The following is a 25,720-nucleotide window of genomic DNA, read 5'->3' as shown; positions in this document are numbered from 1 at the left end:
CTTTAAAAGCTGAAATCTTCACTGTCGCTGTTTATCTAAAAGCACGCTCCACTTTGAAGTGGGTGCACAAGCTTGATCACACATTGAGGACATAAATAAAAAATGGGCTTCTGGAGACTTTTATGTGTTTTTCTGTTGTCCCCAGCTACTTCAGTTGTTTAGGAGAATGCTGAAACGCTGTCTTACTGTGAAGCTCCAGAAATGTTTTGTGGACTACCAAACTTCACCTGACTTCAGCATGGGGGGAGGAGATAATGACTGAATTTCACTTTTGGGTGAACTGTTCCTGTAAGACAAAGACTATGATGTTACCAGAACATTGGTTCAATTTACTACACTTGAAGACTCTTTGCTTATTGCCATCTAATGGAGTAAACACAGTTCATTATAGGTGTGTATTATAGGAGCTTTCATATACTGTACTTTACATCACTAAGGCATTGTGTGCATCTGTGTTATATGCAGGTCATAGTGTCTCAATGGCCTAAAAGGCAAGTGATTCTAAAAGCATGTTTTGTTTAATTTGTAGAAAATCTCTTATAATCTCAGCAATCAAGATATCAGCAATCAACAAGGAAATCAATAAAATAAAAGGAAAAAAACAAGGTGACTGATAAGGCCATTGTTTCATTCAGTCTGTATGATATGATTGGACAGTCTACCTGTCTGTCTACTTACGTACCTGCCTGCACATGCTCCCACACGAATAAGTGGATGTATGGCTAAAGCTATTACGGAGCTAATAGCACAAGAATTGCAGAGACAGTGCAGCCATAATTTTCTAATACTAGCTAGCTTGACAACGGTGAGTAATAATAACCATCCATGTTGTTTTTTATGTTCATCATGATAATCAAAGTTGTTTTCATGCATGTGAGACATGAGGTTATTGGATAACAGTTAGAGATGACAATGATGTGTTGGGCTCATAGTAAACAGCCACTGAGCCAAAGAACAGAGTCATGCTGGCTGCAGCAAACTCGTTCATTGGCTAATGTTAAGACAAAGCACACAACTAGAGCAGTAAGGAGCAACTGTCACACCAGGTAGCCTTCTCAGACTGAAATATTCTCATGACGGCTATTTTGTTTGTGTTTTCACACATTTCATTAGGAATGCATTGACAATGCTTGTTCTCCCTTTCCTCCATAGGCACTGTGGTGTTTCCTCATTATCAGATATTTTTCCAGCTAGATATTCTGTTGTGGTCAAAGTCATTCTTATTGAATGGAAGGTTTTCAGAATCAGAATAACTTGAAGTTATGTTTGCATGAATATATTGCTGATAAAAAATCATATTTTGGAGGGATGCAGCTTACTAGTCTTGAGCTTGTTTCTTTTGTTTTTACATTTGAGGGGTTGTGCATTGTTTGAAGCACAATTTTTCACTTTATCAATGCTGGGAAACAGGCTTGTGGTGTGTCTATGAAAACAACAGGTATGTGTCACATGCTACACATATGAGGAATGATGTGCATCACTGACTCGACTCACTGGAACTAGTGTGAACAACACCAGCCTCACAGGTGGCCAAAGCTACAGAGGTACTGTCTAAGATGGCTTTGAAGCTGCTTGAGGCAAACATGTCTGGTGCTAATCCTTTTTACGTCACTCTCCATTAGCCATAATCTGGCAATCCAAAACCACTGACTCCCCCAAACCACAAAATTAAATCTTCCATCAGCCACCTCCTCTGGCTTACCTCGGGGCTAATAGGGAAAAACTACAACCATGAAATGATTTTGTGGCTGAACAGAGTCTCAGCAGATCCCCAAATAGAAGGAGTCATTTTCCCCTGACTGCTAATTGAGATGGGGGCTTTGGAGGACTCAGGGCAGAGAGTTGAGACTGAACCGAGGACTTAACTCTCTGTGGTGTAATGACTGAGTGCAATTCTGCATGAGTGCATTCACTTCTGGGAGATGGAGAAAGAAGACTGTAGAGAAAGTGTTCAGTTCCTCAACCAGTGATGCCCTCTGACCTTTCTTCACCATGCGTGCAGCCACAGTGAACTGGGTGGAGTCGTTGGCCGCTCCGTGGCCTTTGGTCTTCCAGGCCTCCTCCTGGGCTACAATCAGCTGTTTCCTCTCCTGGATGGACATGTGAGCCTCGATGCTGTGGCACTCCATCTCAGACTCAGATATTCTCTATGAAAAGAGAGAGTAAGTTAGTTAGAAAGTTACAGTCTGTTACACTGAATAATCCTGTTGCAATTAAAGTTAAAGGAATAATCCACCTAAGGGTAATTGTGCACTGTAATATCTCATCAGGATGTGATGCAAGATGCATTCCAGGAAGACTTTTAATCAAACTGTAACCACAACTTTTGTTAGAATTTTACTGGAATGACTTGAACATTTAAATAAAAAGAGAACAAAAACAAAAGAAATGTTTATATTGCTAAAGTGTTTAAATGTGGAATTTCCTTTAACACTGAGAATAAAATTGAACAGAACAAAATAGCCGAGCGAAACAAGTACAACAAGGGAGGTAACTAATACAGAAGGAAGCACATTAATCCCTGCCTCACACTGAAGAAAAGCCGTTTACCCACAAGCAACGAAAGAAAGAAAATTCTATTTCTTATCTGCTGGATGCACACCAATTCCATTTTAAGTGCCTTCTTAAAATGGAAGGCATGACAGTCAAACTATTGTGGTGACTCACTATAACATAACTCCAACGCTGTTGCTTTGATTGTGTGTGCACACTAAGGGGGTGGGGTTGGGGGGGGGGGGGGGTGGGGGGTTACAATAGCACTGCATACAGTATTGACAGGGTCACCTTCCGTCTCCAGGGGTGTCTCTCATCCACCTGCATGGGTCTAGGAGATCTGGTGGCCTTCACAACCACAGGGATGGATGAGGAAGGTAAGAAAGGATGAGGATTTAGAGATAAGGATGAAAAGATGGTGGAAAATGTTTGAGCTCTGCACAGGCATTACAAGCTGCAGCAGCATAAGCTTTGGGACAGGGATAATCATTTAGTGGCAAAAAGCAGAAGCAGGGTGGCTGTGAAGGACTGCAGAACACTGCTGATTATTTTGTGTACCTGCTGTAGTTATTTTACCAGCAGCTGAGGGATGGATAGCGCAGTTTGAGGGTGAAAGGGTTTGTACAGAATGCAGTGCCAAGTAACCACACAGGTATGGCTGAGCAGTATTTTGGAAAGTCTCACTTCCTGTACAGGGTATTCAACAGATACTCTACATCAATGAGTGAGCTCAAAACAAATAATGAAGTTGCATGTTAAAGCAATGGGTAGTGTGATTTGTGTTTGTATTACAGAGCTCAGTGAAGTAGGTTGGGAGGTGGGGAAGCAAGCGAACGGCAAATGCAGCAGTAGCTAATCCAGCTTCCTACCTGGCTCGCCGACTCATCAGGAGAACAAGTTTGGAAAGGAAGATCAGGAGGAGGAGAGAAAGTAGAGGCAAAGACTGGCTCCTACATGTATAGAGGCATGACCACGAGAAAGGATGCGCACATGCACGCACACACACACACACACACACACACACACACACACACACACACACACACACACACACACACACACACACACACACACACACACACACACACACACACACACACACACACACACACACACACACACACACAGATATCATCAAGTGCACAGCAGCTGCAGGGTCGTAGTAGTAGTATTTCAATAAGTATTTTACACATGAACATCAGTTTACTAGTCATCATGGTTAAAACTGGGCATCCTGTACCTGCTATAAATTACATTCAGTAGTTTTATTTCATAGGTAGATATTTGCACTGTGTTGACTTCAAGGTTTTCCATCTATGTGATACCTATTGAGTCCGTTTTTCATTGAGTTTCATTGGTTTGTTTAATACAGGCTGATGTCATCTTGTTCTCTGAAAATCCATGACATGAACTGGGAACAAATGTGAATTCTGGGTGAGTTCGCATGGATTGACCCATGTGTAACAAACAGGGGGTGTAGAGTTAGAAAGGTGGGCAGTGCGCTTTGGGAACTGTAGGACCCAATATTTTCTGAGCTTTACCTTCCCTTGTAGCTCAAAGTCAGGATATTGAAATCACTAAGCCCCTTCAAAATTAAATATACTTCATACATTCATTTCACTTTATTGCCCTACATTATGATTCAGGGTTCCCACACCTTCTTAAACATCAACTTCAACGACTTCTCAAGGACTTGTCGGACTCAATTCCCTCAAATTCAATGACCCAACACAGCATAGTTTGAGATGCGGATTAAGTTTAACTACTGTTACAACACTGAGAATCTTGAGAAATCGCAAGCAAAGAAAGAGGGAGGCTCGAGTACGTAAGCACTTCTCAGTTGTGCTGTGTTACAGTGATGGTAGAAAAGTGCTGGAGACACATTCAGACAGTGAACTGTAGCCTATATACCAAGTTGTGAAAATCAGAACAACTTTCTACTACTGCACAAATGAGTAAATTCATTGACCATGTTTATTTGTCTATTTTCACAAAGTTTCAAGGCTGTGATTCTTTTTCTTAAAATCACAAACTTTTAGGGATTTCAAGGACCCCTGAGAACCTTGACGGTTTCAATATAGTTCATGTTGTTAGAAGCCTTCTCGACCCCTGCCTGATGTGTAACTTTGGTGGAACAAACATTTCTTTTAATTTAAACCTGTAGAAATCAGATTGTCTTGGCTGTCTGGGAGGCTTGCAACAAGCTGTAAACATAACATGAACAATGAACATATTAACAATTTAGTTGTTATTGTGAGTAAGAAAGCCTACTGCCTATTTACATATGTATAAACATTAGTATCCATTTGGAGTCATGTTTTCACTTGGCCACCAGACAAGTGCAAGTCCAATATTCACTCTTCTTTAACTGTGTTTTTGGTTCAACCAACTGCTGAGAGAAATTACTGTATAAGGCTGTATAAGGCTGCTCTGCTATGATCACCAGCTACAGTAGCTGCTAACTTTGTCTGTTGATAATTTCTGTGCAGGTACCATACGGTGGGTTGTATTAGAAGAGAACTGCAGAGTTGGTTGATTATTTGTGGGTTTGTCAGTACAGGTGACCCTTTCCATGTATCACAAATGATCAATTGTTGATACAAAAATATTGATTGGTGCAGCTTTAAATCAAATTTTAAGATATTGAGTCTGCTTGAACAGAATAATCAGCCTCAAAAAATGAATTATGTTATTAGAATGTAAACTATTCTTCATTTCATTAAACCACTGCATTCACAGAAACATTACCAAGGACATGACCTCAGTGGTAGCTAAAGCCCTTAGCAGCTGGAAATGCAGTGGAAATAGGAGGCAGAGCAGAGAAGTGTGACAATCTGAATTTCAAGTCAACAACAGTTCTGGCCTTTGAGATAATGGAAGAGGGAGAAGGATCATAGTCATAATCCAGCTTTCACAAACATCGTTCACAGCTCACTTTACTGATAATGATCCCGGCAAATCTTCAATTTCAGAACCAAATGTGAAACCTTAAATATATGGACATGTAGAAAACACATCCACAGTGTGTGAGACACAGTCAGAATTCTGATACCGGAGGTGGGATGAATTAGTGAAACACACCATAAGCACAACATTATCACCATGACTGTAAAGGGAAACACTGACACAGAATACCACCACCAACACCACCACATGTACACACACACTCACACACAGATGTGTGAATGTGTGTTACACACAGGATGTATTTATCAAGAGAGTGTGTTAGCAGCCAGGAAATGCAGTTAAGGATGTAGAATTTAGATCTCTAATCCAATCCAATTTGAGTGTACTTGATAAATACCACCACAGTGCGTGCGTGTCATTTTGGCCCTGCATGCTGGCCTTACCCATAGCTGGTCGGACACAGCAAACTCATCGATCATCATCAGTGCTTCATCGTCCTATAGAGAAGGGACATGTTTTCTGAAGGCTCTGCTGTCCCAAAATGATACCGTGGCCAAATCACATGATCAATGGCCTATAAACTATTGATGGAAATTTGAGACACAACATTTGGACTTTCTGAATTGCTTTGTTCATTTTAAGGGCCTTTAGGTGGCTATGTACATACTTTTGTACAATATATTGTTTGATAAAACCTTTCATCAAAAACCATCCTTACTTGGAACAATGGAAGTCTTTATTTGCTCTGCTGTAGGCATGTGTTTGACTCTGTTGAACTTTGTATCTGCCTGATCTTTAGTGTTGCACTTCTTTGATCTGAAACAGGAAATTCACCTAATTGTGTCCAATGGCCCTGATGATTGCAAGGATGCAAACAAGATGAACTAAATCAACTGTCCTTCCCCTTGACCTTTACTTAGCCATCACTTGAACTTGATTAAAAAAAATTCCTTGATCTAATTAAAACTTCATGTAGAAAATCAGAGAAGGAAGTTGAGATCAGTGCAACAGATCATTCACAACAGCATCAGAGCATTAACAGCAAAACCCTTCCTGACATGAAATGGGCTGATAACCTACAGTCAGAATATGTCAAGCAGAGTTGTGCAGCTGAGCTGAACAAACCCTGATAAGCAGCTGGAAACAAAAACAGCCCAGCTGATGTGGAAGGCAGCGGTTGTGAATACGTCTAAACAGAGAGGTACAGTCCCACCCTAACCCTCCCTTTAAAAGCAAACAGAGGATGCCAACACAGAAAGCCACTCAACATGCAGAGGATGAAAGAGGTTTATTTTTTGAAAAGGTGAAGGACATGCAAACAGAGACAAAGGCTAACAGAAGAGTGAAAGGTTACATGTAACATGCAGTTCAGTGGGAAGAACACATGAAGCCAGGCTACATCACACAGGACAGTTAGTCATCACGCACTGACTCCTAACAGTAAACCAAACAGTTGAAAAGTGTCCACCAGGGACTTATCTTTTCTCTGTGCTTAATACAGACTTTCCATCTCAGTATGTGTGTAACTGACACTACATTAAGCTTTTAAATTCATCTTAATGCATTCTGATCGTTATAATCTATAATCAAAACAACTGTAACAAACACACACAAGAATATGAAAGTCTACGGTTGCAAAAATTGAAAAGAAATCAAATTGATTTCAAATTGAAAGTTAATTTGTGAACCAACAATAGATGACAAAACTATGACATTTCTAAAATCCAATTTCATAGTTTAAAATGCTATTACTGCTATCAAAATAAAAATAAACTCCTCAGCATAAGGATAATGACAGGATAATGACATAAAGCTAAATTAGATGTGATTTGAATGCTTTCAAACTGAGAGATAAAATACAACCTAAACTTGAAAATGAAATTGCAAACTGGACTTTTGCATTGGAGTCATGTCTTTATTTTAGCTCTTCTCTTATAGAATATAAATGGAAATGGCTAAATGGTGACAGATCAGCTGGCAATTTAATCTGACACTGTCTGTCAATTTGAAAACGGAGACCATTTAACAATCATTTTCCGCACCAGCATAGCAGTGTTATGCTAAAAAGTATACTTAAAATTATCTTTCATTCGAAGTTTAATCTGAATTTTTTTTTCCTGGCTGTAATTATGTATTTTCAAACATAGAAATGAGAATGAAATATTGATTAATTACAATATAATTCTTATTATCATGTGTCATGCGCGCACAAATGAAAAATGATTTCTCAAGCAAATGAAATTATTTCATTTAATTTTGGCAGCAGTGCACTTCCATACCGGTGAAATAAACACAGTATGCACTATGATATAATGTGCAACTTCTACTGCCATGACTGAAATAAATGCAGATTAACTCGTGATACAATCAAAGCACAGAAACACTCAACATCAGTTTGAGACAGAACAGAGGATAGAGACGAAGAGATTAAAAGACACAGACATGGACAACACACCCTCTCTGTTTAGAGTTATTCAAAACTGTTACCAGGTGCATTTGCAGATTTCTACTGCAAAACTTATTTAAAGGCTTCTGACATTCCTCTGACTCTAGTGACATATCAGCTAAGGAAGATCAAAAACATCTCCAGAACTGTTTACTGAACAGCCTGGCTTCAGAAGCTGAGACAGGAAATGCTTGCAGTCATAATGCGACAAGGGCTCAAATCAAATTACTGAAGCCTCAGAGGCATGTCTCTGCCACTGTATTAGTGCTGCTCTTAGTTAGTTCAAGTCTCATGGCCATTAAATGCTGGAGTGACAGTTGAAAGCAGTTCCCTGCAGGTGGTCATGTGTTTGAACTTGTTGTGAAGTAGTTCAAACCGGACACTCTCCCATCTTTAAATCTAACATGAATGGAGCATACAGTCAGAACTGTATAAACAGCAGAATATAACGGACATGACTGACATAACAGCCACAGACCGCCTGGCTCAGGCTGGTCTGCTGATGTGTGCAGGTCAGGTGGTTACCTTCGTCTTAAAGCTCTGCTCCACCTCCCAGTGCTGAGTGTGTTGTTCACCCACAGCAACATTCACCACATCCTGCTTCTTATTGATCCTGTTCCTCCAGTCCTGCTCACCGCTCTTCTTCAATAAGGCCACTCTGAGCAGAAGGGAAAAGGTCAAATAAAGGTCATACTGAGAGAGAAATAAAAAAAACACAATAAAAACAAAAATGTTGATTTTTGAAATAACTTTAAATTTGCTTAATCATAATTACAACTTTCAAATTGATCAGTCTTACTCACAGCACTGACAATGTCCAGTGAGTGTATCAGTGATGAGGTCAGAAAAGTGTTTGGGTACTATCAAGTAGTGTCATGAAACTGTGATGTCCAACTTCAATGTACTACCTTAAAAATATTAATATTCCATACCATTTTCAATTCCACAAAGAAAAACTGACACATGTGGAAGGCATGACATTTTTGTTTTTTATGAAAAGATAAATATAACAAGATGCACAACAGCATCCAGAAAATGAGTAGTGAAACGGTTTCAAAAATTCAAATTCGACATTTATCAATATATTGATGTTTTTATCAACACTACTAACAAACACAATTTTCTTTTGATTCAGTTGAGAAAATGTACCCAATAAAGGGGGTAAAAAAAAACTTGGACAACTGCGTTGTTTTCCAATTACAACACTGCGTTGCTGATGTAGCTCAGCATTTCAGATAAGGAAGAGAGAGTAAGGAATTCTGTCAGAATCCTCAGTATTTGGCCCTAATGTTCTTCCATAGTTTATGGATTAGTTTTGGTCGGCAAAAACATCTCTTATCACAGAAATAGTCAGTCATTTTGAGAAATATGATTTCTTGCTCATTGGATAATACTTTTATCTCAGTGCATTAACAGTAGAGCAGATACTGGCATATTAGCTTACTGTACCGTAGCTGAGCATAAAGACTGGAAAAAGTGGAATCAACTGTGCTCTATCCAGAGGTATAAAAAAATTGGCCAACCAGTATTTATTTTTTCATGTTTGTTAAATTTGTACAAAAACTGAGATGAAAAAAAGATTCTTTGTGATTTTATGAGGATTTAAAGTACAATTATATATAAAAATCACTTAGAGATGTCAGTCAGTGTAACAGGGGCTGGGAGAGTGTTATTATTATTGTTTAAATCACCTTTTGGACATATAGGATTTTAAATGACATGTAAAAGACTGGGCTGACAGATGAAACACATGGAGGATTATAAGATGACAAAGTGAAGTATAGAGTGACGAGAACAGAGGCTCGATTATTGAGCTCTCATCTCTGAGTAGGGAGCAGACAAGACCCATAATAAAAGGGTCAGGGTGTTGGCGGTGCCCTCTGCCCCCCTCACAACCACCCCTCTGTGACCCAATGAGGGGATGCCCTGTTCTGCCCCGGGGCTCCAAATAACGGGATGAAAGTAACACTGAATAGATGTTGCCAGCTGTATGTGGAATACAGACCCTGCCTGCAGTTAAATCCAAAGACGTCCTGACATGGCGAAAGACTGAGACATGACAAAGTACAACAAGCAGACTGGATACAAACCAGCACTTCCATTACGCCATCAATCAATTGAGAGCGAGTCCAGCAGACTGTGCTCGTTAACCCATGTGACATAACCAATTATGTAATCATCACTTAATTTGCAGAGGAATCCAATACTGAGCTGCAGTTAAAAGTTACATGATGGACAAGCAATACATTTAAAATGCACTGAAATGATTTTATATCATTCAAACGATAGTCAACATGAACACACGGTGTGTGCTTAACTAACAAAATGCCGTGTTAAGGGATAAGTGTGATGATGATGATGATGATGATGATTTCTTATTGTTATGTATACATCTTCTTCCTCTGTGCCATTGAGCTTCACTGTTGTGTAAAAACTATTAAACACACCAGTGAGTCACACCACTGCACTAGGTGACATGTTCCTTCATTACCATGAACACATACAATGTAGTTTATTTTCGCTCAGTCCCACATACACCAAATGTGTAGAAATCTGCAGCTTAAAACAGTCAAATGTACTATTCCCTCCTGTATGAGGAACATTTGCTGAAAACTACAGTATATTTTGACATATATATCTTTTGTTTCAAGAGTTACATCTTCATTAGGAACCAACAGGCAGGCTAGAGAGGGAGAAAAGTATTGGTAGATGAACCAACTAAGTGTTGTTAATTGGCTTGTGGAAATAATTGAATGAGTTGCAGTAATATTGAGTAAATTCAGCAACATGGCTTTGAATTCCTGCTAGCTTCTGTTAGAAACAAGGTCACAAACAATGAACTTGAAAATATAGAAATGACTAATATAGAATCACTGATCTGCCAACCTGTGTTTACCCACAGTACGAAGCCTGAATTGTGATGCTTTAAAAAGCCCCATCGCTATGACATGAGCTTGTGTGGGTACGAGGGATTGTCAGTGAAAGTCTTAATATGAAAGACATCTTTTATCAAAATCCCAATACATTTGTTTTAGTGGCCTCATCCATGGTTGGTTATTCTAGAAGCATTTTTGTTATATTTCTAGAAAATCTCTGAACACCCTGACAGCAATGAATAAATCAAATGTCCTGACAAATAAAAAACAAAAATCCAGTATTGTGTCCTGTGCAGGCCTCTCAGAAGCCCCTCCAGTTGTTTCATTTGGCCCACATTTGTGCATGACTGGAGTCTTCCACAAGGCTAGACAAATATATCACTAAAGCTATTAGCAAGCTAACAGCACAATGACAGCAGTGAGTTCTAACAATAGCCATGTTCGATGTTTATGTTCATTATGATAATGTTAGGTGGTTTCTTACATGTGACTGAGACATGAGGTAGTTGGATACAGTTAGCAACGACAATGATGCGCTGTGTTCACAGTACACAGCCCCTGAGCCTGTTATTCAGCAGCTAATACAACTCACACAGCCCGGCAGCAACAGCCTTGTTCAACAGCTAACCCAGTTAGCACACAAGCACACAGTAAAGTATGAATGTAACGGTGGGTAGCCTTTTCGGGCTCAGGTACGTCAGTAACTGCTATTTTGCTTGTTTACATGATTGTGGCTCCAGAAGGAGGAGGGTATTTTTTTGGTTTGGATATTTCAAAATTTAGAAAACTTAAAATTAATTTCCAACACACTGCTATTGCCATTGCCATGCAGAGATCAACGTAAATCTCCTCTTCCTTCATCTAAGCCTCTGTTGTCTTTATTTACCGACCACCTGATGCAGAAGAGGAATATTTAGGCCAATCTGATGTATTTAGAAAAAAATGTTAAAAAGAACTTTCATGCAGTAAAACAACAACTCTACTCAGAGCTAACCACACCGCTGGGCTCACCTGTCTCTGATGGACATGTGTCTGGCCATCATCATGTCACTCAGCTCGTCTCCCTCCTCAGGCTGAACCAGGCCTGCTGTGTGTCTGCTGTCGTCTGTGTGTGTGTCTGCCGCTGGAGGCTGACACACACTCCTGGGCAAACCAGATGCTGCTCTGGATGTTACCACGGTGGACTCTGGCAACTCTGTGAGCATGAGCAGACATGCACGCACAAAGGATTGAGTGAAATCAATAACATGACAGCAACTACAGAAATGTTAACACTGGTTCCCATGGTGGATTCAATTTAAAATTTCTGCTTAGGAAGGGCTTATGTGAATAATAAGAGGTGTGAAACAGGATTTAACATGAAATGTCCAAATAATTCTATTATCAAACTATTCCCTGTTTAGGATACACTCCTCTAAATAACACAATATTCCACAAATCCCACAACAACAGGATTTTACATTTAAGTACAGTCATCGCTCTCACAGTGCAAAGTAAGCAACACAAAAGAGCGTGGGAGCAAACATCTTTCATGCTTACCAAGGCTCTCATCCGTCTGAGAAGCAGCGCAGATGCTTTTCACAGCTTCAAACCTCCCTGCCACAGCTGTAATCAAATAACCCACGCTGCATTGTAGAAACACTGAAGCTCGCTTGTCAAAGCACTACTGCCTGCTTTCTGTCTGCGTATCAATACTGCTCTGCTCTCCACTAACAACTACACAACAGCAATCGCCTGACTGAGGTTTCTGCTCTCAGTGATACAGAGTCAATCAAAGTGTTTGGCTCAGAGTTACAGACGCTCAGACACAAAGGAAACCACAATCTGCATGTAACATTTTCACAGACACAGGAAGTGTGGTTGAATGAGACATGGTGGTTGATTGAAAACTAAAATTGTCGCTGATGTTGTTTATTCAGCCTGACAGTTTGCTCTTTAAATATTTAAAGCCCACTTCACTCGTCTATCCAGAATAACTTACGTCTTGAAAATCCTTAAGTGTGTAAAATACATAAAAAATAAAGAAAAACAGTGTTTTAAATGCTAAATGCTAATAACAACATGCTAACATGTTCATAATGACAGTAGCTCCCCAATCTGAGAAGAGCATGCACCTGCGCAGCCACCATCTTGGACAGCTAGGTAACGCCATTTGGACAAATCACATGTCACATTAACTGTGGTTAAAGCGTAAACTTGTTAAATGAGTTTATAATTAATTACATTTGCTAATGATTGTTTTGGCTGGCAGCGTAGTGTGGCCTGTCATAGCACAGCATTTTTTCAATTCAATTCAAAGGGGCTTTATTTACATGGAAATAATGAAAACTACAGTAATACTGTGTGAATATCAAAAAAATGCTACACTATGACAGAAAACCATGCACCGCCATCTGGAATGAGTTTAGCAAATGTTTTCATTATCGTAAACTAATTTAACAAATTTCACGGTTTGTCCAAGTGGTTTTGCCGTATTGAGCTGTCTAAGATGGTGGATGCACTCGTGCATATGGTACCCACATCGGGTAGTGATGGATACCTTGCAGGTATAATGTTTTAGCATGCTAACATTTGCTAATTTGCACACTTAAGAAAACAATTTGTCATGTTTAACCAAGCCAACATCGTACAACTTTCCACAAAACTCTTCATACTCTTTGAGGATAACTTCTAGGAAAAAACCTGATTATAGAATGCAAATGCTAACATGACAATCCTAACATGGTAATGTTTAGCAGGTATAATGTTTACCATGTTCGCCATCTTAATTTGTGTGTTAGCATGCTAAAATTAGCTAATTAACAGTGGTATTAATTTAGTCAGCTCTTTTAATATTCCATGGATTTCACCTAGTTTTTCTGTTGAAGCAAATATAAATCCAACACCACTTACTTGTCATAGAATCTTGTCACTAACTACATTTGTAGGCTACACAGGGAAAAAAATGTGGCTAGTGTTGTTTTGTGTAGTGTCAAAGCCGGATAACAGGTGAATGTGTTTTCTAATTCTTTGCAAAGCCTCATATTGTTTAAACTGTGAAATAAAACAGGCTTTTTCACAGTTTTAAATCATTTCATTTGTTAAAGTCTCAAAGAGATACTCAAAGTGAACAGTGAATAAGTAAACAAAGAGGAAGAAATGCTAAAACTATTTTGTATCTTAAACTACAATGATAGAAATCTATAATATAAAGAAAGCAGGGAGTGAAAAGCTCAGACAGATCCTGTGATTTCTTCGTCTGCTCTTCTTACCTCCACTGATGGCCCTGCTCTTCTGACTGTCCGGGAAGTGTCCTTCCTCCCTCTGATACACCTCCTCTCTCTGCCACTCCTGAAGCATGTGGCTCTCTGAGCTCTGCACGGCCACCCCCCGTCTGGTCAGCCACCGCTGCTCCTCCTCCTCCTCCTCCTGCTCCTCCTCTGCCCTCCTCTCTTTTCCAGTGTGGGGCTGGGGCAGCGCGGCCTGCCTGACCACTCCTTCAGGAGAGGGCAGCTTCCTTTTGCCTCCACAAAGATCAGCTCTGTCTTCTTCGTGGGGAAAGACTTTGTACTTCTGGTGGTCCTGGGACCTCCAGGTAGGGCCTTCTGTGTGGCGAGGGGGCAGAGACGTGTCAGAAGTAGAGGTAGGGAGGGGTTCGACCCGGGGTACCGCTCTGGTTAGGTGGATGTCTCCAGCATGGTCAGTGGAGACAGTGCCTCCTGCTCTCAGAGCAGAGGAGGAGGATGAAGTAGGGAGGTGTCCGAACTGAGAGCCTGTACCATTTTGAAGCTATGTTACAAAAAGGCAGAACAGAAAAAGAAAGAAGTTTGTCAGTTTGCCACAGAGCCTGAGAAGCAAGTCAGGCAAAATGCACACACAAACAAAATGGAGAGAATCACGCTGACTAATCACCGCCTGCCTGACTCACTGCACTTCCTGAGCATCAAAGGGCAACCTATTTCGCCGGTCAGTAGCAGCCCACATCACAAAGCCATGCCAGCAAACCCCCCTATGCACAATGCATCCAGCTGAAGCCTAGAGACACACTAACCTGACATTTCTGATGACTAATTAATGAGAAGCAACAGTAAACATCCATGGAAACCACAACTGCTGAGAAAAGTCTTGAAAAAAAAAATAAAAAATTCTTAAAATAGAGTCCTTTAACTGCTTTTTCTTTTTGCATCAGTTCTCTCTCTCCTGCTTCTACTCCCTGAAGCAGTTTCAAATGATCCAATGATGAATGGCTGCTGGTGGTGAATGAGAGCTGAATAGCTTTTGTTCTCCTCTCCTCCACCCCAGAGGCATCTTTCAAGCCCACGGCCTGGCTGAAATCTGGCCGTCAGCATCAGCACAGCCTTCTTATTGACGCTGCAGGATGATGGGAACTGAGTCAGAACTTACTCAGAAGCTGAGCCATGCGCTGTACATTCAGAATGAAATCACACAACGTGAATATGGGCAGAATGAGATGCCATACAGCATGTGTTGTTCTCAGAAATGTATGCCCATTTCTGAGAAGAGAGCTCCTGCTGTGTCAGACTCCACTGTCTCAGGCAAATGCACGGTGATTGTTCAGAGGAACCTTACTTGTAGGAGCTCTACTGGGCTGTCGCACAGCTCCTGCTCATCCCTCATGTCTATGTCTGAAGACTCCTGGAGCAGAAACACGCACATGCTACAATGCATGGTTTATATATTCTACATTTTGAATGCAGGAATGGGTCATACTGTACCTGCCTGAAACTCTTATACACTTATTTTTTTCTTAATATTATATCTTATAACCTTTCTTTTAACTAAACAATCTCATTAATTTATTTTAATATTTTAATTTGACTACAGTTACTTCTGTATATCTATATATTCTGATGAGGGATCAATCCTCTGCTGCTTTCTCCGAGGTTCACCTTTTCCATTAAAGGCTCGTCTGTCCAGTTTTTCCTTGCCCAAATCAATGGAAGGAGTGTATCATTTGTTGAACAGATTGACTGTAAAGCCCTCTTTGTAGTTTTGAGCAATATACATGTAGCAAACAGGATTTTTTTTACCAGTATATCCTTGAAATGTTCAATACTTTATTCTTTTTCTTGCTGAGAGTTAAGGCCTTTACACACTGCAGCCTTTTTTCATGTGCAAATAATGTGCATATCTTTTTTTGTTTTGTTTTTGTTTTTGTCATACTTCCACACACAAAATAGCGTTTTGTTTTGTTTTGTTTTTCCGGAATAAATTTGATTTTTCTGAGCTTTTGTAGCCGGAATGAAGGCATCAACCAATCATGATGTGCGAAATGGACGTCACGTCTCATCTCATGAGAATGGTGGACCTGTTGAATGCTTATGTTTGTCATCATTCTGTATTGAATGATAAAAGAAACAAAATTATAAAGACAGGTGTCACAAAAGTCACAAAAGTGACCTGGGTTGAGTAACCTTGATTTCTCTCCACAGACAAACTGCGGTAAATGTGCGATTTGTCAACGGGGAACTGAAACTGTTCCATCCATCTGTGTGGTCTTCAAATCCACCCGACTACACTGATATAAACAGTCATTTTACTTGCAGAGTAAAATGGGAGTTGCTGGTCTGCTGCTGCCTTGATTGGTCAGTTTTTTAAACTTGATGTATTAATGCATTGTACTGTAATTGACCGGTGAGTATAATTTTAATGTGATAATATATGTGTCCAAATTCACATATTAGAGCATACTTTCACACATTTGCATCACTACTGGTATGAATAGTTTTGATGTGAAATAATCACAGGCGACTATTTCAAATTTGAGGGTTGTTTACTTGTATAAACGACTTAAGATGAGAAGATTGATACCACCCTCTTCACTAAGGTGCACTCATTAGCACATAGTGCCTCATTTGTTTAATCCATACACACAATGTAAAAACAGCAGCAGAAATGATTTGTTTGATTTGGGGTTACCTGGAAGTATCAAGTTTTTTAACCAAGATATACTCAAGTGCGTCACAAGAATTAAAATGTAAAAAATCTAAAAATTACAAAAGTTATTAATATTTACAAGTGTGGCATTTTAGAGCTGTTGACAGAATAACTGTTTAACTTTACAAACTTAGAAACTCGGAATATGTCACTATTAGAATAAATGAGTTAGAACAACTTTGGTTTAAATACAGACATCCTGTGAAACATAAGCATAAAAACAGAGTTATTCTAAAGGATATACAGCTATTTTTCTTGCTCCTCCCCTACCTGCTCCATATCTCCCAGTGTGATGGGCTGTGTCTGGTAGCGAGCGTTGGCCCTGCGCTGGCGTGTGTCCCCTCTGGTGCGGGTCACCCTGGTGGGAGTCTGAGCCAGTCTGTTGAACAGCGCCATCTTCTCTGCCAGGCTGAGGGTGCAGAGGTCAGGCTCCTCCTGACCCTGACCCTGGCTCTGGTTGTGACTCTGTTGCTTTCCCTCCATTGTGGAAACAGGCTTAGTGCTCTGGACCTCCTGGGTATCCTTCACCTGCCGGGCCTCCCACGCCTGCTCCCGGGTGGCGGTGCTCTGCTGTGATGATGCCTGGAGGCTGAGGGCAGGATGACACCCAGAAGACAAAGAGACAGGAGAAAGGGAGACTTGTGGTAAGCGGGAGCTCATGCAAGCTAGCAAGTGGCATGCTTCATGGCAGGCAGCATTGTGGAGCTGAGTGCATTTAATGACAACACCCAGTAAAAGTTTAATGTACAGCTTTGATTGGGCTGTTATACACACAGAGCGAGTCATGCCCAACACAAACAAAACTATGATATCATGTTAAATCCCTACAGTCTTCCTAGTTCTTTAACCATGTAGTTTGCTCCAATCACACAGGAGGGCACCAGAGCTCAAATAAACATGACACCGCTGAGAACTTCCATCTATTCACATCCTGTAGGGTCATACCCACATGTGACAATACCAATACCTTGCAGTAATAAATGAGCAGCATTCAGTAAAGACCAGTCAGGTTAGTCACACACTGTGGGTCGACAGGAGCATTCATATCCGTGCCATGTACCTGTATGGCGGGACAGTGTTGCAAACTAGGGTGGGGCTGGGGACGCGTGCTACAGCAGTGTGAACAGTCACTGTGTGTGGCACGTGAGTGGGGACGCTACAATAGCCAAGGACAGAGACAAAGTCAGAGAGAGAGAGAGAGGTGACAGAGACAGCACACACATGACAGAAGGGAATGAACCACATGATTTCCAGGTAATTAAGAAAAGAGTTAATTCAAGCTAGGAAGAGGAATGAAAAACATGTTGCGGTTCAGAGAGGCATTCAGAAAAATGGTTGGAGGCTTAAAGCAACATTTCATTTCAACATTCATGAAGAATTTGACTGAGAAATTAAATGTTTTCATGTCCAGAGCAGGAAATGTGATGATTAGCTATCAGGTTGACAACGTGGGAAAATTCTGCTGCCTCATAAAGTTTGTGGGTAGATATATATGATATATATTGAAAAAGGTCGTTTCAGCCAAAATACAATAAGCACATCCTCTCACTTTGCCCTACTCAAGTCTAGTCATGTAGATAGTTTTTACAGAGACATCCATTTATGAAATTTCTGCCTCCAACCCAGCAAAATTGACGGAGGTGGACTTTTTCTCACTTCATTGGAAAACTACATAAACATTTCAGCAACCTGTCTTTCCAGAGTCACTGTCCTCAATCACTCTTGATCATCCACAGAATCCATTGTTTACAGTTTTCAGAGGGACTAAGGCTCAATGCCATTTCCAATACCATACCCCTCTTTATGTCAAATTACAAGGGGTAGTGCTCTGTCAATGGTGTTTATGTAAACAGACTCAACATTGTCATTGCTGATTTGTGCATGACAGTCGCACATCTTGACATATTTCAATGTAACATTAGCAACCGAGACATCAGCAAACTACTAGCAGTCATTATAACATTTATATAAAGAAGGGGGCCAGAATACATTTAAATGGCATAGAGTCTCATAACCCCCGGTTTGAAGTGTGCCTCTGTGTGGAGGACCATGTAGCCCTAACAATTTACCCTACCCCTTTATCCCGACAAGAATCAGGACACCCTAGACATGAAAGTGTAAAACAGGTTGAAAATCTGTTGATAATCCTAGGCAATGAGAACACTATTTCCTGAAAGACATGTTGGTGATGAATCTTCAACATTTTTTGTTATTTTCGATGCTGTGAGCAGCATGAACAAAGCCCTGTTCACCTCTGCTTCATTGAGATTGAGGCAGAAATCTCAGATCTACAAAAATAACTAAAATAACAATCTCCTAGCTAGCAATCTATACACTAAAACACTAACCTGTTCGCTAACAGTAGAAACCATATTTAGCCATTGACACCATTTTGCAGGGACACCATCGCTCCATCCCAAGATGGCTTTGATTGGAATAAAGTATTTTTGCTCCTGAACCAGAATGAAAATTGGTACAGCTAGACCATTCCCCAGCGCTGGCCCAGTGCGGTGGAGATAGGTCTGGTTATTTGAGACTACATCCACATAGATCTGGTAGCAATCTTCTTATGCAACTCAAAATTTCAAAAGATTCCTAACTATTGCTTTAACATCAGCATCTGACAAGTAACTTGAAAAGACTTACGTGGCAGCAATGACTACTTCCTCAGTGGTGACTGGCTGAGTCCTGGATCGATCTTGTGTCCGTCTTAGTCTCCTGTCCACTGCTGCATTCCTGGACCGTACTTTAGGTGCACCACCATCAATGTTCTTCTCCAGTTCCTGGATGGGAACATTGAGGTAAACATGAGAAAACAAATCAATGTAATATTTCACCTTACCTTAGTAGGATAAACTTGTTGAGTTATAAGTGAAAGACTGGCGTAGATTTATTTGAGACAGTGGGTATGACTTAATTGGCTGGAGTAGATTACCATATGGTTCAAGAAAAATTAGCATGACAGCAATTAAAGATAGATAAGATCACATCTTTTATCAACGCTGTTGCATTGAGACTACAGGTCATGTTTAAGGTCAGATTCACAGATGTGACGTAAAATGTACTCCGTTAAAATGCTTGTTCCTGTGGAATGCCTCTGCTGAAAAAAAAAAAGGTGAGTATTTCCAAGTTTTCATCTCTAAATCTTCACAGGAATGACAGGATGGAAAAGAAAAATTGTCAATTGTCAATTGTCGTTGATTGGAAGCACATTTCTGCAGAAGTGAGAAGGCAGACAGGCGATAGTTGAAGCTCACCCTGAAGAGAGAGCGCTTGGCTGCTACGCTCAGCTTGGCCCGTTCATCTAGCTTCTCTTCATCAGCTGCAGAGACAGAGAGGGAAGAACTCATGATGACAACAAACTTGAGATGTCTTCTCCGTAAAAATAAATATGGTCAAAATGATCTCCATTAAAGGGCAACTCCACCAATTTAACACATTAAAGTGTGTTAACACGCTGTTGAGGAGTATTACTGCTTATGTGAAAAAAGTAGTATAAAGCCTTTTGTATGCTTTATACTACTTTTGTATGCATGAAATCTGTTAAATTACCTCCAGTGATATCACTCAGTTGCTAAGTTGCATTGTGGGTAATGTAGGCACCTGGTCTTAGAAAGTAAAAAGAATGTGTGGAATAAAAGGTGATATCTCTGAGTCTGCTGTAATGATTTGTTTTTGTTTGTTTTTAACTGCTTTTAAAACCTGGTGCCTACATTACCCACAATGCATTTTAGCCACCAACTGGCAGGGCTTAGTGAACCATCATTACTTGTCCTAAATATTCCATTCATTGTGTTAAAAGGGGAGTTTTCTGAGCAACAAATTCTAAAGTGTAATGCATTCAAATCCATTGATCACCATGATCATGTTTAGATTCGTCATTACACATATCCAGCACCATCTGGCTTTACAGCTGGGAGCAGAGATAAACCACAAAACCTGCAACTGATGTCATAGGAGAGACTATGCAGGGCTAGACAGGTGTGAGAAGCATGGCTGCATACACACTCTGTGCAAGACATATGATATGACATCACCAAACAACTATTCCCTTTGACTGATGCCGCTGAGCTCTGCTCCCTGTAATTCTGCCAGTACGAAGAGCGTCCCAGCTGAGTGTGTGCATATAAGAAGCAGATGAGCTGCTCCTGCCCTCAGCTGTGCTGTTATGCTACTGTGAGCACCAGTAACAACTCTATAAACTCCACATCAAAATGTTGTGCTCTCTGTTAAAAAACAAGACCTTAAAAGGGAGATTTGAGTCATTTGGTTTCCGCTCTTATTTCTATTCTCCAAGCTTTAAATTCCAAACACAGGAAAGTCAGTTTTATTTATTTGTGGTTGGCTGCAACTGTGAAGCTCCAGATAATCATGTCAGTCCTGTTGTTTTCACTGTCAGCTGTATGAGCCATCAAGATATTACTAAGCATAGTGAAGTATTGACTAAATAGTACATTATTAGGGATCCCACTGGTTTATAATTGCAAGACCTGCCGGTGGCCTCTGCTTGGCCTGCGCCTATTGTTTTTGTATGACAAAAGCTTTGAGAGCTTTGTGTTTCTGGTACTCCAAGCTAAATACATGCAAGTTTTTCAATGGCTGAAAGCGAGAAAAGCAGTGGAGTTCAACTGAAAGTCGTGTTCTTCCCATCAAAAACATTCATTAAATCTTACAAAGATTTTTGTGGCCCTCATAGTCCACTGAACAAAAAGAGGACGGGACATTTGTGGGATGCTTGCCCACACCCTTGCCCTGTGGTCATCCAGCCTGTCCGCTCTGCCTAGCCCAGAGACACTCTGGCAGCCAAGAGCAGCTATGGAGGATGAGTTACCCTGAGAGGAGCAGCAGAAGACCGATCATTAACCACCCTATCAGAACCGCAAGAAAAGTCGACATAACCATGCTACATGAGTTAATATTTTGAGTCAAGCGTAGAGAACGCAACCAACAAAAACACCTAAACAAAGGCAAATTGCGGCAGGTCTTGCAAGAAAACCAGTGGGATACATAACAACGCCTGAATGGCAGCAGTGCCTGTCACACACTGAAACCCTGCAAGTCTCATAAACCTAATTGGGTGCTTTTGACATCACCATAATCTCGCAACTCAGCCCATCCAAAGACAGAAGACTGATGAAATTCAATTTACTCAGAGAGCTGTGGAACTCTGCAAATTACAAGTCCTCCAGTCAGTTTTTATTGACATTCTTACCCTTTAAAGAACCTAAATATAGTGTTAATGTTTGCTTGTGGTTGGATTAACTCATGACATGACACCACAAAACTAAATATATTCATCAGCCACAAACTAAACTGCTCCAAATTTCCTGCTGTAAGCGTGATATCAAACACTGTGCAGCTGGAGGTTGATTACCAAGCCAAGTTACTTACCTTCAGTTGAAGCGAGATCTGAACTCACACAGGACCTTCAGAAGTGCAAAAAACAAAAAAAAAAACGAAATTAGCCAAAGCTACTAGTATCCATGCAATAAAGTATCACTAAGTGAAATCAATGAGTGGTGAGCAGTTAGAGAGGAAAGAAAGAGCTAGCTAGTCACAGTAGAGGTGAGATGCAGAGAAAAACAATCATTTCTGGTATGTAGGAAATGTGACAGCGAGTGTTAGGAGAAGAAATGAAAAAGGGAAAGGGTCTAGTAAAGCAGACTAAGCTGGAGAATTAGACAGCATTACAGAAGTCTGTTCAGTTCCATGGTCTCAGGGAGTGATTACCAACAAAGGCCAATTCATGTTTCCTTGGTATGGTCACATGTGATGTCCACTGCCAAGGCACAATCAGATGGACCTTTGGCCTTTAAGCTTCCCTGCTTGCTAATGTAGTTTGAGTGAGGGGCAAAATCAAGGAGAAAGTGAGTGTGTACATGCCTGTGTGTTTGTGTGCGTGTGTGTGTGTTTGTGTGTCACGCCCATTGGTCTGTGGTAACTATGATCCAGCTCATTGCATTAATCTGATTAAGAACTTACTCCATACTATAGAAGTATTTACTGTGCACCAAAGAAGACATACTTGATGATTAATTGGTATAGTGAACTAAATCCTGATTGGAATCAACATTTCTCTGCCTCAAATCTCACAAAGATCAACACTATGTTATGATTTCCTTGACATGCATGATCACATGGACATTTTCCAGCATTTTTCACGTGCACCCATGCATTCTTGAGTCCAGAGCAGTACCTATCAGTCTCCTGGCGCTCAGCAGAAGTGATGGGCTGCGTCCTAAACCTCTCTGAGGTCTTTCTACTCTCCCCGGGACAGATATACTGCCGGGGCCTACGCCCCCTGTCCCTCTCCCCTCTCCATGGGGCTTCGTAGTCTGTGAGTGCCCTGTCTCGCTCAACCCCACTGGAGGAGCCCCCCAAGGAGAGGGACCAACAGATAGAGTACCCAATGGAAAGAGAAAATACAGCATCGTGAGGGAGAGATAGAGAGGGACTGGTAGCAAAAAAACATTTCAAAGCAGAGGTGAAGGTTTGAATATTCAGTCACACCCCTAGTTTTGAACATCAAGTATATGAGGAAGACCATGTAGACTTATTCGCGTTAAAAGCATGCATACATTCACTGGTCCCAGGCAGTAACAGCGCAAGTCACAACATCATAGGAAGCTTTGTGTTAGGCAATTATTGCATGAAAGCCATTTCTACAGATCACTATGCCTCGATGTTAATGTCACTCCAGCCTTAGTCGCTTATTAGTCATTCAGTAGCCAGCCGATGTTAGTTAACAATCATCAGTGTGAGATCTACAGAAGCCAGCCAGTGAGTAGCATTTGACTTTGCCACCTACAGCTCATTCCTGCGGCTGGTTGGTGGGGTGGTGGTGCTCTCCATGTAGGAATGTCTGAGCTGGGCCACCGACATCCGGTTGTCTTGCTGAGTCTCTTTGTTACCAAAACCCTCACCCTCCCTGACCTCTCGGTGGTCACGGGCCTGGTGCTGCAGGTTCTTCTGAACAGGCGCTTGTGGATCCCCTGTATCTGACACCGAGCGGCTCAGCGCTGTGATGGAGGTGGAGTTTCCTGGGCCTGCATGTGCTGCTCTGGGCTGGATGTGGGTGGCAGCCAACCCTTTGTGGCTATAGATGGCATTTTCATGCTCTCGGGGCCTGCTCTCTGATGCTTGCAGACAGTAGATGTGCTCTGCGTCATCCAACCTGGCTCTGCCTCGGTGTCCTTCTCTTGCAGGATCCTCTGCCTCAGCCTCCCTTGCCTGGCTGAGACTCAATGCCCTGGACATTCCTAGTTCCTCTTCCCTCCTTCCTCTCCGTGGGTCTTCAGTGCTCCTCTCCCTGCGGCGGATCTCAGAGGGTAGAACTGCTTGTCTGCTCCTCAGAAGGCCCTCTGTTTTCACGTCACCTGACCTCTCAGTCTCTTCCTCCTGTTGCTGCTCCCCAGCTCTGGATGAGGGACCAGATGCCATGGACAGGTAACTGGGGTATCCACCAACTTCTTGTCCTCCCAGTGGCCCAGGTCGGGTGAGCTGAGGCTGGGGTTGATGGTGAGGATGGGAGTAAGCCTGGTGGGGGCCCAATGGGTCTGCGTGGTACTGTGTAGAATTTTGGTTGCGGTATTGAAATTGTCTGCAGTACGCTGGGTTCTCTGTAACTTTTCCCAGCTCTGGGCTCTTCTGGCGGCCTTCCTCTCTCGCAAGCCTCTCCCTAACTCTGATTCTTCAGGGAAAAGAAGGGCTGGTTAGCATTTGTACGATATGAATAGACACAGCATATTTCTCTTACAATCATCAATATGAATGTTGTACTTGGTCTGATGAAAGGAGCAGACAAACAGCACCCTAGTCATCTCGTACTCTAATTGAGATGCCCGTCTGCACATCTCTTGTTTGATATTAGGGCTGGGTACCAAACTTCAGCAATGTTCCATAAATGAGCATGTACATAGAATCAAGTACCAAAAACATTGAACTATATAAATATCGAAAGCTGAAATCTAATGCTTGATCAGATGTTTTTTGCTCTATTCTACTCCCTGTATTAACACGATTCAAGCAGAGCAGCTGTGAGTCATGGTTAGGCATGGCATTGATATTCTCAGAATAGTTTGGGCTACTTAGGACGTTGCAAATAGAGCTGGGTATCATCAATTAAAATCCAATTCACAATGTCCCGATTGTTCCAAGCTGGAAATATAATGTCATGGATTCAGTAAAACAAATTAATATTAGTATCTGTACTGAAACTTGTTTTGTACTAACACTGGTACTGAAAAATCTCAAATGATACCCAACCCTTGTTAAGATGGCACCTAGCATCAAGATTTTTAATCGATAAGTAGAGAGTGGCAGGGAAAAAAGAAGATGGTTGAGGAAAAACAAAGTGGAGGGTGCTAACTGTCCTCAAACCTATAGTCACTCATGTAACGGTCGGTATTATTCTAGGAAGAGAAGAACAGTACTGCAATACCATCACCTTATGTATCCTTAATATGTTTTACATCATATGTTCCTTCAAACATTTGTTTTCACTCGGTGGTTAAACTGAACACAGCAAAATGTGGATGTTAAATGAAATTATGGTCCGGAGCAAAGGGAACAGGAGCTTGAAGTAATGAGGATGACCACGATGTGATGTCAGCATACTCTCAGAGCAGAGGTTCTTGAACATCAGCCCAGGACCCAAACTGTAAATGAGGTTTAACCATATAAGATGAGAAAAGAACAGTACTGGGTTCTGTTCTGACAGTTCAAGAAGCACCGCTCATAAGAGCTGATGGGCTTTGGTAAGTCCGGCTGAATGGCAACATGGCAGGTGATATTGGGGTGAGACACAACCAGCCTGGGTGTACCTTGAGGGCCAGTTGATGAGAGAATGGGTGTCGCCCTCAGCATCAGTCTGGAGGAACCAATCAGTGCTCAGGTTTGCCCTAGTACTATACCAATGGAAACCCAATGGGAGACATGTGAGTGGGTGGGTGGGTCACAGTCTAGATTCAGTATTCAGCCTCTTTTCTTGGAACACACACCACTACATTACACACAACATTGACTTCACATTGAGCTTGACCAGAGTGAGAATAGGCTTGGC

At 41.3% G+C, this 25,720-nt stretch overlaps 1 protein-coding gene across 3 annotated transcripts in view; it reads right to left on the bottom strand.

Moving 5' to 3' along the window:
* Positions 1-25,720, bottom strand: part of svila (supervillin a) — a 46,023-nt gene that overhangs the window by 15,890 nt on the left and 4,413 nt on the right. The window contains exons 5-15 of one of the 3 annotated variants that reach the window (XM_073488507.1): positions 23,468-24,349; positions 22,856-23,023; positions 22,051-22,085; positions 19,917-19,981; positions 19,306-19,442; positions 16,930-17,248; positions 13,974-14,490; positions 11,734-11,917; positions 8,372-8,504; positions 5,844-5,897; positions 1,982-2,147 (exon numbers count right to left, since the gene is read on the bottom strand). In XM_073488507.1, coding sequence (XP_073344608.1) covers positions 1,982-2,147; positions 5,844-5,897; positions 8,372-8,504; positions 11,734-11,917; positions 13,974-14,490; positions 16,930-17,248; positions 19,306-19,442; positions 19,917-19,981; positions 22,051-22,085; positions 22,856-23,023; positions 23,468-24,349 — 2,660 coding nt within the window. The remainder of the gene's footprint in view (positions 1-1,981; positions 2,148-5,843; positions 5,898-8,371; positions 8,505-11,733; positions 11,918-13,973; positions 14,491-16,929; positions 17,249-19,305; positions 19,443-19,916; positions 19,982-22,050; positions 22,086-22,855; positions 23,024-23,467; positions 24,350-25,720) is intronic. The other 2 variants (XM_073488508.1, XM_073488509.1) reach the window with 2 other exon arrangements.

This window comes from Pagrus major, chromosome 19 (genome assembly GCF_040436345.1).
Source record: "Pagrus major chromosome 19, Pma_NU_1.0".
In the NCBI taxonomy this organism is placed as follows: Eukaryota; Metazoa; Chordata; class Actinopteri; order Spariformes; family Sparidae; genus Pagrus; species Pagrus major.
Note: the sequence above shows the minus strand (reverse complement) of the source record. Positions and strands in the feature narration are given on the sequence as shown.